This window comes from Chionomys nivalis, chromosome 8 (assembly GCF_950005125.1).
Source record: "Chionomys nivalis chromosome 8, mChiNiv1.1, whole genome shotgun sequence".
Lineage (NCBI taxonomy): Eukaryota > Metazoa > Chordata > Mammalia > Rodentia > Cricetidae > Chionomys > Chionomys nivalis.
This window is the reverse complement of record NC_080093.1, coordinates 44,512,394-44,530,050: the sequence shown is the minus strand read 5'-3', so window position 1 is coordinate 44,530,050 and position 17,657 is coordinate 44,512,394. Positions and strand designations below refer to the sequence as shown.

At 37.0% G+C, this 17,657-nt stretch overlaps 2 protein-coding genes across 2 annotated transcripts; both read left to right on the top strand.

Moving 5' to 3' along the window:
- Positions 1 to 4,819: 4,819 nt before the first annotated feature.
- LOC130879840 (olfactory receptor 5AN1-like) lies at positions 4,820 to 5,764 on the top strand. The gene has a single exon (XM_057778679.1). The coding sequence runs from the start codon at positions 4,820 to 4,822 to the stop codon at positions 5,762 to 5,764; it is 945 nt and encodes a 314-aa protein (XP_057634662.1).
- An 8,032-nt stretch (positions 5,765 to 13,796) lies between these two features.
- LOC130879839 (olfactory receptor 5AN1-like) lies at positions 13,797 to 14,762 on the top strand. Its single transcript, XM_057778678.1, has one exon. The coding sequence runs from the start codon at positions 13,797 to 13,799 to the stop codon at positions 14,760 to 14,762; it is 966 nt and encodes a 321-aa protein (XP_057634661.1).
- Positions 14,763 to 17,657: the final 2,895 nt, after the last annotated feature.

The following is a 17,657-nucleotide window of genomic DNA, read 5'->3' as shown; positions in this document are numbered from 1 at the left end:
CACCCCAGGAAGGCAGCTGCTTATTAGTCAAATTTGCTGGAGAAGTGGAATCATTGTTTTTCTTGCTGCTCCAGAGTTACTTATACTTTGGTATAATTTTTTTATACAAAATTATACCATTTTGTAATAAAGTCATTGGTTCAAGAAGTTGGACTTGGATGGAATCTTTCCTTTGGTTTGTTGCTAGTTCTTTTTCTGTGTGTTATTTTTATTTATATATTCTTAAGAGAATTCTTGCAATTTCCAGGGAATGTAAAGGAGCTGGAGAGAATATATATATATATATATATATATATATATATATATATATATACTGAGTTGTCATTTCTGGCCAGTAATCTCAAGTCAGACATAAGTTTGTGATTCTATGTTTCTGGTTTAAAACAGGACCATGGTTTATAGACAACAAAGGGCAGTGGTTTACCATCCTGTTTAGATTTGGACAAAATGGTTAGTAACTGTGTCATTATATTTCCATGTTATCTTCAGAAATTCACTAGATATTTTTATTTTTGAGGGTATAATTATATAATTTCTTCCTTTCATTTCCTCCTTCCAGAGTTTCTTATATGCCCTTCTTTAGTCATTATTTGAGTTTCACAACATTTAAAATAAAATTTGATCATATCAGCCACTAGCTCCACCTCTAATCTCTTTCAGACATTCCACATAGAATCTGCCTCCCTCCATTCTCTTTTTGTATTGTTCTCTGAGTCCATTCAGTGATAATTATGTGAGAATTGTTGTAGAGCCAAGTGTGGGCAACCTCTCAGGCACACTTCTTTGAAGGATATAAGGATATGGAGTTTTGCTATTTTAGCAGCTTTTACAAACCAAAGTTCTTCTACTAATGGTGGGCTCCTTTGGGGCTCCCAATGTTGGCTGTAATTTGTGTAGTTTGATCTGTGCAGGTAACCATAGCTACTATGAGTTCCTAAGTGCAATGGTATTGTCATGTCTGAAAACTGCTTTAAAATATCCTTTCTATCCTACGGATTTTTAGTTTTTCTGTCCCTATTTTCTCAATGATGTTTGTGTGTGTCTCTCTGTGTGTGTCTCTCTGTGTGTGTATGGTGTATATTTATGTGCGTGCTGGACAGATGCCTAATTTTGAGAAAGAGTTCTTCCTTCCTACCGTGTGTTTCCAAAAGCTCAAGTCATAAGCTTGATACAAGCACTCACACTGAATGAGAATCTTGCCAGTTCTCAACACAAATTTCTATTACTTTATGATACCAACACCCTAGGTTGTGATCAAGATAGGACATTTTCTGTCCTACATTTCAGTTTCTTGTCATGAGTTGGAAGATAACTTACTGCCTTGAGTTCTTCAATACGTGTTGGCTGCATGTCTATTAGAGCTGCTGTATTGATTCACAACAGATATCTGAAAAGAAAAACCATGTGTGCATACCTATATAAAATAAAGTGCTTTCTATATTGTATGCATATATTTATCAATATCAAACTATGTTATTAGCTAATTGTGCTGTCTTGGGAGACTCCTTTACCATCTCTGAACTTAACTTTGTCTTCTAGAAATTAAGATCTTGGGACTGGAAGTTCCCTGTGTCCTTTAGAGATCAAATGCCTCCAAGGTCAGTAAAGTTACAATCTGTTAACATAATAGGATCACAGGGGAAGTTAAGAAGTGATGCAAATGGCAAACTGGGCCTGGTAATTATTAGAAAAATCTCCATGACAACCATGATGCTGGAGAGCAAGTGTCTGTAGCATGTTTTATAATTGGCTTTTCCCTTCCACTTTGGCTCTCAACAGCACATTTAAGAGGATTCCCCAGTGTTGCTCTCTCCCTATCTCACCACTAGACAATCAGGTCAATGGCTAAAAATATTTGTTAGGAATACACTAGTTTCCCTCCTGGAAAATTATTGGCATATTGGCAGTTTCACCATTTGGCAAGATTCTGTCTTCCTTTAGTCTGGGTGAAGGTCAGAGGGTAAGACTTGAAGTTAGAATCAGCTATCTTGAGAGTCCATCATTTTTGCAGGAGGACTCACTATCTAAGAAGATTTATGGGGATTTTCTTACTCTTCCTCCAGTGATCTCCTACCTTAAACATCCTGTATATTTTCCCTCAGTTTCCCTTTTACTTACCCAAATTATATGCTGTTCAGGGAAAAGAATATATGCTATGTTAAAAATATCAGGCATGGGTCTGGGATGAGAGGTGGTTGTTGACTTAAGTATGTACCTTAAATTCTGTTACTTTCCTTTTTCCACTTATAATATTGGAGATAATGACGGTAGCTAGGGCTACATGAGATTATCTTTAAAGTCAAACTGAGCTTAAAAGCCAGATATCGAGATATGAATAAAGAAAAAACATAGGAATGGACCGAGTTTCAGATTTCCTAAGAGCAAAGCATGCTTGTCCACATATCTCAGCTTTCTGTCTTCTCTGCAACTCTTTTCACTGATGCTGCATTTTTGATTACCAGGGTTATATATTTGAAATAATTGAGATTATATTCTACACAGATGCACAGCTTTGGTTCATGACTTATAGTGGTAGAAACAAACCAAGTCTTGTGATATGACCGATTACTCATGCACAATTCCCCAGACAGTTAAAATCTTCAAATGGTTCTCCAGCGTCATCTCTGGTGGTCCCAGAGACACTAGATGTAGCAATGCAGTTATCAGAGACACTCACTCCAGACACTGCTAGTGTTGGCCTAACTGTCCATTTAAGTTTCTTTAATCACATTTTTCCTTACTCGGCAACATGTATTTAACTTATTGTTCCCAACACATTTTATTATAATGGTCATGTTCTTATTAGATCAGAATTGATAAGATGTGTTTATCCAGTTAAATCTTTAACAGTTTTTCTATTTTAAACTGTCTTGGAAGATGCTGAACATATACAGACACTAAAAAGAGTGAGTACATTTGTTTTTTCTCTGTTACAACATTAAATAATTTAGTCTAGAAAAGATGTTTAAGAGAAGTAATAATGGTCTTAATTTTTCAATCTTTGCTGGGATTATTGGGTTACATAGAATATACCTAAGTGTGCCTGCCTATATACCAAGAATGCAATAAGACAGAGAAACATTTCGATCATTTAATTGAATTGACCAATTAAATTGATATTTAAGAATGTTATCCATGGGAGTTCATAATTTCCAAATGTTTTCATTAAGCTTAACTCAACTTGGATGAACTGAGAAACAACATTCCTTATTCTATGAATAAACAGAAAGATGACTAAGCTTAAGCCATAATGAAAATTAAGCAAAAGTAAGATTTTGAGTTTCAAATGCAAAATTGAGTAGGACCACTTGATAATACATTCACTTGTACTTGTGGGTAGATGCAAATGTGAGTGAATGCAATACTTAACACTAAGGAGAAAGTCTCCTCCAGTCCTTCATCAACAGCACTGTCATCTAGATAGCTTGTGGTGGAGGAAAACAAATACAGCAATGAGAATCTGCAATATGAGTGAGTGGGCATTTGAAAATATTAGGCAGAAGTAGACATTCTAATAACTGTTTCTCAACACCTTTATTGAATCCTGGCTCAGACCATTTTTTTTAAGGAACTAAATTTGTCAAAAAGACCTTGATATATCATCTTTGTTCTGCCATTGCCTGCATTTTAGAGGGAGGTGATGGCAGAAAGAATAATTGCTAACATTAACGGAGCTCTGCACGTAAGCCCCTTATGTCATTCAGTCCCTTGAGCAGTGCTAGAGGATGGTCCGTTTCATCATCTTCATTTATATATGAGACGACTGAGGCAGCACAGTGTTAGCATGATGAAGGGATATGCCGCCAGAAAGTGAATATCATGACCTCTCTCTTTCTCTCTTTTTCCCTCTGTTATTAAAATACAAATCTTAAATTGTTATGAAAATATCGCAGATATGCAAAATTGGGGAAATACAGATAAATGTGAAAAAGAAAAGAAACTAAAAATCACATCTCACTTATTTTTGTGTTTGTGTTTTTTTATATGTGTTTCTTTGGAAATAATTCACAATGTGTATGTTTACATGTTTACTTTCATGTCTGTATTGTTTGCACATATGTGTGCTTATGCATTTATCTATGAATTTGGATGTGCTATAGAAAGAGAGAGATCCATAAGTCAGTTCGTAAGAGTAACTATACAAGACAAATGTATACAAGACAAATGTATACAAGAGAAGGAGAGCATTCCTTGCACTCATCAGTGTTGTGGTGTCCATTTCTTGGTGGTTTAAAAGCTATCTTTCACACAAAAGGTCTTGCCTACTGTTTTTGTATATTTTGTGAGTATTAACATATATTTCTATTGAATTTTTATTCTTTTTCTCATAGCAAGGGTTTCTACTTGTTTTCATGTTCTTACTTTATACTTGAAGTTTCAATGTTACACATCCCAAGAGTGTTTCAATGTATAACTGATCCTCTAACAATTTCCCTATATTGAATCAGATCTCAGAGACCATGAAAGCATACTCATTCCACAGTAATTTAAATTATAAACATTGCAATTGGGAACCCCTTATCAACCCATTTCTGTCTGAAATGTCTATTTGTTCTTGGTGCATGTCTGTAGCTGTGAGGATAATGAGCCATGGAAGTTAACAGTACAGTTGTGTTTCTCTAAGTGCCAACTCTTTCTCATGCTCATCTCACCGAATTCTTTCATAGGTGCAGTCACTGACTTACTCTCTCTTCTCAAGGATAAAAACAGTTTTTTTATGGAATGCTTATGAAACCGTCTCTAAGATAATGTTGTAATATCATTTGAGTCCTCAATACATGTCTTATTTCCTTCTTTTAGGAACAGGAGCACAGAGGTAATGATTGGGGAAAGAAATATTACTGAGATCACTCAGTTCATCCTCCTGGGATTCTCAGATTTCCCCCAAATCACAGTCCTGCTCTTTGTAATATTCCTCACACTTTACATTACAGCACTGACCTGGAACCTGTCCCTTGTTATTTTAATAAGGATGGATTCCCACCTCCACACACCCATGTATTTTTTCCTCAGTAATCTGTCCTTTATAGACCTCTGCTATATCACCTCCACAGTCCCTAAATTGCTTTCCAACTTCTTCCAAGAAAAGCAAACGATCAGTTTTGTAGGTTGCATAGTTCAATACTTTGTCTTCTCCACTATGGGACTGAGCGAATCTTGCCTCATGACAGCCATGGCCTATGACAGGTATGCTGCCATTTGTAACCCGCTGCTCTATTCATCAATCATGTCACCATCTCTATGTGCTTTCATGGTGATGGGAAGCTACACAGCAGGGCTCATAAGTTCTTTATCACAGATATGTGTCTTGCTGCAGCTCCACTTCTGTGGACCTAATGTCATCAGACATTTCTTCTGTGACATGCCCCAGCTGTTAAATCTATCCTGTACTGACACTTTCTTTGCACAGGTTCTGCTTGTCATATTGACAATGTTTTTTGGGCTTACAAACGCCTCCGCCATCATGATATCCTATGGCTATATCGTCTCATCCATACTGAAGATCACTTCAGCTAAGGGCAGGTCCAAGGCATTCAACACCTGTGTTTCTCACCTGACAGCTGTTTCCCTATTCTATAGTTCTGGTATCTTTGTCTACTTGAGTTCCAGCTCTGGTGGCTCCTCCAGTTTTGACAGATTTGCATCTGTCTTCTACACTGTGGTGATTCCCATGTTGAATCCTTTGATATACAGTTTGAGGAACCAGGAAATCAAAGATGCTATGAAGAGGTTGCAGAAAAAGACAATCTTTAGTCAAGGCTAAAGATAAGATTTCAACACAATACCACTTTAGAGTTATTGTTATCTTCAATCATGTGCACCTTACTGGAACACTCCAAAGTCTATGGATTTTTGGATAAGACATCTTTGAAACAGACAACATACTAATACCAACCAACAATTGATTTGATGCAATGGAAGAGCATCATATTTAGGACCAGTTCGGTCATAATGTTCTTGTTACAAAAGGCCATTGTCTCATCTTTAATTTTTCTATCTATAGGCATTGAGTAGTATCAAGTTGAGACTTGTGCAAGGCTGAAAACTGTTTGATTACAAGGCTATTACTCTAGAGAAGATTCCTCATTGAGACCCTGACCCCTAGTGTTTACTCATTTTGTTTCATTAGTATCACAATGTAGTATAACAAGGACCAGGCCATAGTCATTGATTATTCTGCGACATTTATCAGGTAAGGGTGACCAGACCTAAAATTCCTGATTAAATGATATAAAGTCACATTTTGGGTTTATTGTGCCTTTTAGGAAGACTAATCAGAAACAGCTTGATTTTGTTAAAGAAAATCACTGTAGCCACTTAATAAACTTTAGGGCACACACAAAGGTGCGAGTTTGAATCATGGAGAGAAATGGTGAGAAAGACAGGGTTTCATTAGTGCCAGTTCCTTGGTATTCTGATGCTTTGATTGCTGCCACCTTGAAAAGTCATGACCTACTTGAATTCTTCCAATTTAACCCTCTCTTGCTGTCCCCAGATTGCTAGTGCTTCTCTTCAGACTAAAAGGTTTTCATCTTTTTTCATTATTTCCTCACAGGAGGAAAACAAGCGCAAATCTTAGGAGAAGCTAAGTGAAACAACATTAACGTAGGCAAAAATGATGTTTATATATGTGTATTCATTTATTCATTCACTTATTTGGTCAATCAATATTTTCCAGGTCCATTATATGCTACACAATGTACGCTAGGAAAAGATGTGGTGACTAACACTATTGTTCTAGTTCCTTTCTTCCTATTGATCTCCAGACATTATTGTGATAGAGGTTGGACCTGGGCAGGCAGTATACAAGCAGATACAAAATGGGATTTTATTTCTTTATTTTAATGGATGCAAGAATGTATATCTGACCATGAGAACCAATGTCTCTGCTCATAAAAACAATCAAATATGTTCTACCAATACAGATCCCATAAATGAAATAATAATAAAAATATAAGCAGGTAAATATACTACATTTGCTAAAATTGGCCTGTGGTATTATTATTTAATTACTTTTTAAAATCATTCGAATGTTTACAAGAGGAGAAACTGTTATTAGAAGAACAATAAATAAATGGATACAAACACACACACACAAAAAAGTCATGACCTATAGCGCTATCTTATGGCCCAATAGCAAGCAATGTATGAGATGATAGGATCCTAATTATCTCCCTTAGTCATCTATATCACACCCAGATGTTTGTCCTGCATTGATAGTCAGTCGAATCACTGCATGTTTTTATATAAAATGTGTGTGTATGTGTGTGTGTAGCATTGATATGAGGGTATATGCCCATTCTTAAGTGAAGTTATTATGCTGTGTTTGCCTGATATCCCTGGGAGGACTGCTCTTTTCTGTAGAGAAACAGAGGGGGAGTGTATATTGTGGAGAAGGAAAGATGGGGTGCAGAGGGAAGCATGGAGGGAGAGGAAAACAAGAGTCAGGATGTAATATATAAGAGAACAATTAATTTAAAAAAAAAAGCAGGAGGATTTCCACAGGCCTTACACAAACCTGGGCTACACAGTTCTGTCCCACCCTAAGTCTCAGAAGATACTATGCCATAAGCTAACGAAGAAACCAACAGACAATCAAAACATGCAAGCAAACTTCCATCTTGAAACAGGGCATCACAAGATGTTATCTGTGATCATTGTTGCCAGTCTCTTTCCACCCAGTTTCATACAATTTTACATGCAGTTGTTTTTTTTTCTGGAGTATATAGGGTGTTCATGGTTGACTGGAATTCCCCAGGAAGGCATTTGTGTGTTAGTCCAATATGATGAAGAAGGAGAATCATTGTTGATGCTATTCCTCAAGAGTTACATATGCTTTTGTAAATTATTGTAATAAAGTCATTGGTTCAGAAAGGTAGATGGGATGAAATCATTTATTTGGTCTGTTGTTAGCTCCTTTTCTATCTGACATTTTTATTTATATATTCCCCCCCAAAATTTCTGAATACTCCAAAATATTCAGTGTACTCACAGAGTTAGGAGAAGATACAGATAATTATGCAAATTGAGTTGTCATTTCTGGCAAGTAATCTCAAGTCAGACATAAGTTTGAGGTTTTACATCTCTGGTTTAAAACAGGACCATGATGTATAAAGAACAATGGGCAGTGGTTTACCATCCTGCTTAGATTTGGACAAAATGGTTAGCAACTATGTCATTATATTTCCATGGCATCTTCAGAGACTCATTATTTTTGTTTTCGAGATGGTAATGTAATTACACAATTTTTTCCTTCTATTTCCTCCTTCCACATTTTTCATATGCCCCTACATATTTATTATTTGAGAGTTTCACAGTGTTTACAATAAATTCTGACAATACCAACCACTGGCTCTAATTTCTCTCACATTTACCCCATGGCATCTGCCTCCCTTCATTCTCTCTTTGTATTCTCTACTGTGTCTGTTCAGTGATATTTATGTAAGTATTGTTGTAGGGCCAAGTGTAGGCAACTTCTCAGGAGACATTTCCTTGAAGGAAACTGAGTTTTGTTACCCAAACTGCCTTCATCTACCAAAACTCTTTAGCTAGTGGTGTTCTCCTGTGGGCCCTCCATCGATGCTGTAATTTGAGTAGTTGATCTTTTGAGTTCAAAAGTGCAGTGGTGCTGTCATGTCCAGATTTCCAGACAACAGTGCTTTATAACAGTCATTCCAATCATCTGGCTTTTTACCATCTTTCTGTCCCTCATCCTCGATGGCATAGTGTGTGTGTGTGCGCGCGTGCACGCGTGCACATGTGGGTGAGTTTGATTCTGTTTAAGACAGAGGGCTAACATTGGAAGTGAGTTCTTTCTTTTTACCATGTGCTCCCAAAAGCTTAGGTCGTAAGCTTGATACAAGCACCCTCATTGAATGAGCATCCTGTTAGTCCTCAATGCAAATTTTACTTTATGATACCAACACCCAAGGTTGTGTTCCAGATAGGACATTCTCTTTTCTGGAATATCAGTTTCTTGCCATTAATTAGTAGATAACTTATTTCCTTGGCTTCCTCACTTATGCATTGGATATGCAGCATGTCTGGTAGAGCTGCTGTATTGATTGATTCACAACAGATATTTGAGAAAATGTGTTAATATCTATATAAAGTAAGGGTGCTTTCTATATTGTATGCATTTATATTTATCAATATCAAGCTATGTCATCAACTGGTTGTGCTATCTTGGGAAAGTCCCTTGACATCTCTAAACTAAAGTTTGTCTTGTAGAAATTAAGATCTGGGGACTAGAAGATCCCTCTGTGTTTTGCAGTCCAAATGACCCCAAGGTCAGTAGTTACAAACTAGCATCATAATAGATCACAAAGGAAGTTAAGAATTGATGCCATGGAAAACTGGGCCTGTAATTATTAGAAAAATTTCCATGACAACCATGATGCCAGAGAGTAAGAGTCTGTAGTATGTTCTATAATTGGCTTTTCCCTTCCACCTTGGCTCTCAACAGCACATTTAAGAGGATTCCCCAGTACTGCTCTCTCACTGTCTTACCAGTAAGACAGCCAGGTCAATGGCCAAAACCATTCATTAAGAATATACGAGTGACCTTCCTGGAAAATTATTTGGAATATTGACAGTGTCAACATTTGGCAGGAATTCTGACTTCTTCTAGTCTTGGTGAAGGTCAGAGGGTAAAACTTGCAGTTAGAGTCTCTTATCTTGAGGTCTGTCATTTTTATAGGAGGACTCACAATCTAATAAGCTTTATGGGGATTAAACTTTCCCACTCTTCCCAAGCCATTCACCTAACTTCCATACCCTGTATATTTTCTCCAGTTTTCTTTTGTACTTACCCAAATATATGCTGTTCAGAGAAAAGAATATATCATATGTTTAAAATATCAGGTATGCGTCTTGGGTATGATGTGGTTGTTGAATTCTTAAGTATGTACCTTAAATTCTGCTACTTTCCATATTCTACTTATAACAATGGAGATATCGAGGGTGGCTATGGTCAAATGAGATTATTTATAAAGCTTAACTAATTTTAAAGGCATGAGATGGAGATTTGGATTAAAAACAGAACTGCTGAGTTTCAGATTTCCTAAGAGCCAAGCATGCTTGTCCAAATACCTCAACTTTCTGTCTTCCCTGGAACTCTTTTTGCTACACTTTTGCTTACAGGTGTTACATCTTTGAAATGATTGGAATTATATTCTATCCAGATGCACAGTTTTGGCTCATGACTTCTAGTTGTAAGAGACAAACCAAACCAAGTCTTACGATATGACAGACTACTCATGCCTGATTCCCCGGGACAGTTCACAATCCGTAAATAGTTTTCCAGCATCACCTTTGGTGGTCCCTGAGACACTAGTTTTATCAGTGAAGTTATGGGAGATGCCCTATTGGAGATGCCCATTCCAGACACAGATAGTGCTCTTCTATCTGTTTACTTCAGATTCTTTTACTCATATTTTTTTTTCACTTAGCAACATGTATTTAACTTATTTTTCCCAGAACATTTTATTAAACTGGCCATGTGCTTATTAGATTAGAATTGATAAGCTGTGTTTATCCAGTTCAATCTTTAATAGATTTTCTATTTTAAACTGTCTTGGGAGATGCAGAACGCATACAGAACACTAATAAAAAAGATTGAGTATGTTTGTTTTTCTTCTGTTACAACACTAAATAACTTAGTCTAGAAAAGATATTAAGAGAAAGAATAATGGCCTATAATTTTTCAGTCTTTACTGGGAATAGAGGGTTACATAGATTATACCTAAGTGTGCCTGTCTATATCACCAGTATGCAATGAGATAGTGACAATATTTCAATCATTTTATAGACTTGACAAATTAAATTGATGTTTAAGAATGTTATCTCTAAGGGCTAATAGTTTCAAAATGTTTTCATTAGACTTAATTATACTTGGATGAACTGAGAAATAAACATTGTTTATTCTAAGAATAAACAATTCTAAGAAAAATGGCCACGTTCATAAAACCAAATGGAAATTAAGCAAAAGTAAGATTTTGAGTTTCAAATGCAAAGTCAAGTAGGACAGCTGATAATTCATTCACCTATACTTGTGGGTGGATACAAATGTGAGTGAACACAACATCAAGGAGAAAATCTCCAATCCTTTGTGGACAGCACTATTGTCTAGATAGTACTTGGTGGAAGAAAGCCAACGCAGCAATGAGAATCTGCAATCTGACTGAGTGGGAGTTCTGAAAATAACATGACACAGGAGTAGAAATAATTCTAATAACTATTTCTCAATACCATTTTGAAACTTGGCTCAGGCAATATTTTGTAGGCACTAATTTTGTCAAAAAGTTCTTGATGTATCATGATATATAAAGTTAAATGTTAATGGTTAAAAATGCCTTTAACAGAACTTTTCAGAAGGAGGTGTGTGATGTCAGGAACAATAATTGCTAACGTTAACGGAGCTCTGTGTACAAGCCCCTTATGTCGTTCAGTCTCGTGAGCAGTGCTAGAAGATGGCCAATTTTACCATCTCCACTTATACACAGGACTACTGAGGTAGAACAAAAATAACATGATAGCGTTTTATGCAGCCATTAAGTGAAGGTATGGTCTCTCTCTCTCTCTCTCTCTCTCTCTCTCTCTCTTCCTTTACTATTATGGATATAAATCTTAAATTTTTATTAAAATATAGCAGATATACAAAATTGGGGAGATACAGATAAATATAAAAATGAGAATAAAATTCACAGCACTCTTACTTTTTTGTTTGGCTTTTAACTGGTATTTATTTGTTTCTTTGTGGTGTGTATGTCTGTGTGTGCACCTATGCATTTATATATGAATGTGAATGTGAAATAGAAGAAGGAAAAAAAGACAAAGATAGAGAGACATAAACCAATACATGAGAGTAACTACACAAGGTGATGTTATACAAGATAAGGAGAGCATTCCTTGCACTCATCAGTGCTGTGCTATCCCTTCCTTGCTGGTTTAGAAGATATCTTTCACGCAAAAGGTGTTGTCTATTGTCCTTGTATATTTGGTGAGTATTATCATATTTTTCAAGTGAGCTTCTATTATTTTTCTCTTAACAAGGGTTTCCACTTAATTTTGTGTTTTTACTTTATACTTTATGTTTCGAGGTTATGTTCTATCCCAAGAGTGGATTAGCATATAGTGGATCCTCTAATAATTTTCCTATAGTGAATTATATCTCAGAGACCATGAAGGGATGCTCATCCCACATTAATTAAAATTATTAATTTGTCATTTAACACTTCTTTTCAATCCATATCTGTCTGAAATGTCTATTTGTTCTTGGTGCATGTCTGTCGCTGTGAGGATAGTGAGTCATGGATGTTAACAGTACAGTTGCATTTTTCTAAGTGCCAACTCTTTCTCATGCTCATCACTCTGAAATCTTTCATAGATGCTATCACTGGCTCTCACTTCTCAGGGACAACAGCTTATTCAAGGAACATTGGTGATATGTGTTATTTCTTATAAAACAGAGACCTCTAATATTTTATTGTCAGAACAAAAATATTTCTGGAATATTTCAGAAGGAAATACCTGCTTTGAGTTTTTTTTGTGTGTGTCAAAGTCCTTCATTTCATGTCTATTCCTTAGTTCTGTGTACTCAAAGTCAAGCAAGGGCCAAATAATAAGGTTTTTCAGTTCATTTCAATGTCTCTGAATAAGGTTTTTTTCAGTTGATGTCAATGTCCCTGGGAGGTTTGATCTGCATGGATGCTGACTCTGATTCTACAGTTGCCTGGAGTCATTGTGTCTCACTGTCTATAGGGCTGAAGACATCTCAGGGACTTTTAGATTTAGCATCACTCTCCCATGGTCATTATTGCTGACAACCAGTGGTAATAGCAATCAGAATCTAATGGATAGTCTCTGTGCACTGCAGTGCAGGCTGAGCCTCTGTAAGAATGGCTGACTCCAGCATCTCAGTGACTTTTCAGTCAAGGACTTTTGCTGTTTTCTCTTTACAGTAAGAGCTAAAGGCCATTGTGTTGAAGGCACTGATGTAGTTTAATGCAGAGCAAGGAGAATCAGATGTGAATTGTCAAATCAACAAAAACCTCACAACTGTCTAGTATTCTAGAGAAGCATACTCACAAATGAGACATCCTTTGGGATCAAGAGTGGGCACTATTTACCTCCTTCTGAAGTCTCTCATATTACACTTCTGTAAGAAGATCAGTTTTTAACTTTACTAGGAACATAAGATTTTGGACCATCAAAATGTATCAGAATTACAAAACATGGCAGTTTGATCCAGGTCACTTTGGGGATGTTGAGTTAAACAAAATTTTGAAAACAAGTGGAAATTATTTTATGTAGGGCAAATAATTATTCCAGTAAGGGAATTTTAAACCAATGTCAGGAGAAGAAATCTTAAGATTTATTTTGGAGTTCTCATGACTCTTTCACAGGAAAACTAATTTTATAATTTTACTAGGAACATATACTTCTGCTCCACAAAAATGTGTCAGAATTATAAATCATGACAGTATAATATATGCCAGTGTGTGTGTGTGATATTGTGTTTGTACATGTTTGTGAGTATGTAGCTCATATCATTTCTTAGGCATTGTTTTAAGAAGTTGCTATTCAACTTTTAAATTCTGCCATTGGAGGCCTTCCCTTTTCTGAACAGAGTGGATTGTGTTTGAGGGAGTGGAGGGAAAATGTGGGAAAGAAATGGGAGTAGAAGGGAAAACAGAAATTGTATCGGAGATGTAAAATAAATAAATAAAAAGATAACTCTCTGATTTCACCTGAGTCACAAATGTGTTGTCTTATTCCCTTCTGATATTAGGAGCATGAGCACCGCGGTAGCGATCTGGGGAAGAAATGTTACCAAGATCACCCAGTTTATCCTCCTGGGATTCTCAGATTTCCCAAGAATTACAACAATGCTTTTTGTCATATTCTTGGTTATTTATCTTTTGACTCTAACCTGGAACTTGTCCCTCATTGCTTTAATAAGGTTGGATGCCCACCTCCACACACCAATGTATTTCTTCCTCAGTAATCTGTCCTTTATAGACCTCTGCTTTGTCACTTCTACAGCCCCCAAGATGCTTTCTACCTTCTTCCAGGAAAAACAAACTATCAGCTTTGTGGGGTGCATAGTTCAGTTCTTCTTCTCTGCCACTATGGCGTTGAGTGAATCTTGCCTCATGACAGCCATGGCCTATGACAGGTACGCTGCCATTTGTAACCCACTGCTCTATTCTTCAGTCATGTCACCCACCCTGTGTGCTCAGATGGTGATGGGGACCTATATTGCAGGACTCACAGGTTCTTTATCTCAGATTTGTGCCTTGCTGCAGCTCCACTTCTGTGGACCTAATGTCATCAGACATTTCTTCTGTGACATATCACAGCTTTTAAATCTATCCTGCAGCAATACCTTCTCTGTGCAGGTCCTGCTTGTTATATTAACAATGTTTTTTGGAATAGTCAATGCCTCAGCTATCATGCTATCCTATGGCTTTATTGTCTTGTCCGTCATGAAGATCACTTCAGCTAAGGGCAGGTCTAAGGCATTCAACACCTGTGCGTCTCACCTGACAGCTGTTTCCCTATTCTATAGTTCTGGAATCTTTGTTTACTTGCGTTCCAGCTCTGGTGGCTCCTCCAGCTTGGACAGATTTGCATCTGTCTTCTACACTGTGGTGATTCCCATGTTGAATCCGTTGATATATAGTCTGAGGAACCAGGAAATCAAAGATGCTATGAAAAGGTTGCAGAAAAAGATAGTCTGCTGCCTAGGTCACAGATAAAAAGATTTCAACACACTGCCACGTCAGAGTTACTGTTATCAGAAGTCTTGTGCACATTACTGGAACACTACAAAGTCTTTGGCACTTTGGATAAAGATGACTTTGAAACAGATAACATGCCAATATAAACCAACAATTGATTTGATGCCTTGGAAATGTATCATTTTTGAGACCACTAAGGTCATAATTTCCTTGTTACAAAATGGCCATCTCTTAATTATTCTATCTGTAGGTATATGAGTAACATCAAGTTGAGAAACTTGTGCAAAACTAAAATGTTAAATTATAAGGCTACCCCTCTAGAGAAGATTCCTGATGGAATCCCTGACCTCAGAGCCTACCAACCTTGCCTCATAGATATCTTGATGTAATGTAATGTAATAAGGACGAGATGGTGACCATTGATTTTTCTGTGATACTGATCAGGGAAGGACGATCATACCAAATCTCTCTGTTTGAAAGAAATAAAAATACATATTGGCTTTATTATACCTTTCAGGAAGACTATTTAGAAACAGCTTGATTTTGTCAAAGGAAATCAGTACTAGACCCTTAATAACCGTTGGTTAAACATGAAAGTTGGAGTTTGAATTATGAAGAAAAATTGTGAAGAAGACAGGGTTTCTTCAGTGCCAGTTCCTTGGTATTCTGATGGTTTGATTTCTGGTACCTTGAAAAGTCATGACCCATAGCAGTATCTTATTGGATCAATAGCAATATACGAGATGATGGGACTCTAATCTCTCATAGTCTTCTATGTCACATGCAGAGGTTTGCCCTGGGTCAGTATAGCCAATCAGATCACTTCATAAAATATATATTGATATTTCAGGCATCTGCTCAAATTTGGTCTTAAGAAGACTTGTGTGAATTCATTGTAATATAATCATTGGCCATTGAATATTGCCGAGACTAACAGCACATGACACACTGTCATGTTCTTTCTATTTGTCTATGTTTTATTCAGCATTTTGTATCCTAGTATTACATGTTTTTAGGAGAGTGATGTAATGGTTATAGTATAACGACTAAAACTTTAAGTTGATATTTTCTAGTACCGTTGACCTTACCATCATGAAGCAGAATCACATCACACAATATCTTGGTTCGCAGTCATGGTACCTAAATATTTGCAATAGTACGGTGATAAGCATGCCCATGGAAATGAAAAAGATAGAGTGTTAATATTCTTCCAGAGCCAAGAGGAGTGATTTACACCTGTAATTCCAGCATTAATAAATCAGAGGGAACAAGAACACTGCCCACAAAATCAACTAAGTGAACTCATAGGGTCTCATAGAGATTGAAGTGACAATCAGGGAACCATTACGGGTCTGAGTGAGGCCCTCTGCATATATGTTATGGTTGTATAGATTGGTGAACCTGTGGGACTCCTAACAGTGGGAGTTCGGCCTGTCTCTGGCAGAACTTTCCTCATGTGGACGGCTTGTCAAGTCTTGCTATTAGGATATATGCCTCAGGTCTTATAGTAATTTATGTCATGTTTAGTTGATATCCCTGGAAGGTCTGATCTTTCCTGAATAGAAACAGGAGGTGTAGATATGGTGGAGAAGGGAGTTTGTAGGGGTGATTGGTACAACCTGAGGGAGGGAAAAACTATGGTCAGGATGTAATATATAAGAGAAGTTTAAGTACAAAGATAAATCAGGAGGATTTCTATAGGCTTTAGGCCAACCTAGGCCACCTAGTTCCATCTCAGCCTGGGCTACAGTTGAGACTATGCTACAAACAAGTGAACAAATAAACAATCAAAAAGTGCAAGTAAACTTCTGTCTTGAGACAGGGCATTACAAGACCCTTATCTGATATTATGGTCATCAGTCCCTTTTCCCTCAGTTACATATAATACTGCATGTGGTTGATTTCTTCTTTCCTGGGGTATATAAAATATATGTGACTGACTAGGGACTGGAACTGCCCAGGAAGGCAGTTGTTTTTTAGTCTAATATACTGGAGAAGTGGAATCATTGTTGATGCTGCTACTCAAGAGTTACTCATGCTTTGTTAAGTAATTCTAATGAAGTCATCGGTTCAGAAAGCTGGACTCGGATGGAATCATTTCTTTCATTTCTTGCTAGCTCCTTTTCTATATGGTATTTTAATTTATTTATTTCCAAGAAAATTCTTGCAATATTCAGGGTGCTCAAAGGACCAGGAGAGAATACAGGTAATTATGCAAGCCAAGTTGTCATTTCTGGCCAGTAATCTCAAGTCAGACATAAATTTGTTTTTCTGCATCCCTACTTTAAAACAGGATCTTGATGTATAGAGAACAATGGGCACTGGTTTGCCATCCTGCTTAGATTTGGACAAAATGGGTAGTAACTATGTCATTGTATTTTCACGGCATCTTCAGAGACGCATTAGGTATTTATATTTTGGTTCTTGAGCTAGCAGTGTATGGGACATTGGAGGACTCCATCTCCTGCGGAAATCGTGCAGGTAACCAACGACGCTGTGAATTCAGTTCAGTAACCATGTACTTCCAAATGATAGAATTTTGTAGGATTCACCCACATGCTCATGCTCTTACAATTTTTCTTCTTGCACGTTATTCTCCACACCTTGGGGGATAAAGAAAGTCACGTAGATGCTCCATTTAAAGCTGAGCACTCACAAGTCACTTATTCTCAGCACCTTGATCTCTGTTTTGATCACCTTCCACTAACAAAAGAGGCTTCTCTGACCAAGACTAAGCACTGCAATATCTAAGAATATAAACATGAATACTTGGAAGACACTTGCCAGTGAATCCAAGGCTCATATGCTTGTTCCTCGTGGTACAGTCAGTTCCATGGTTCTAGTTACCCCTTTGTTCACTCCATGTTCCTGGAGGTCACTTAGTGCTCCCAGGCTATGTTCCACTCCCTTGAA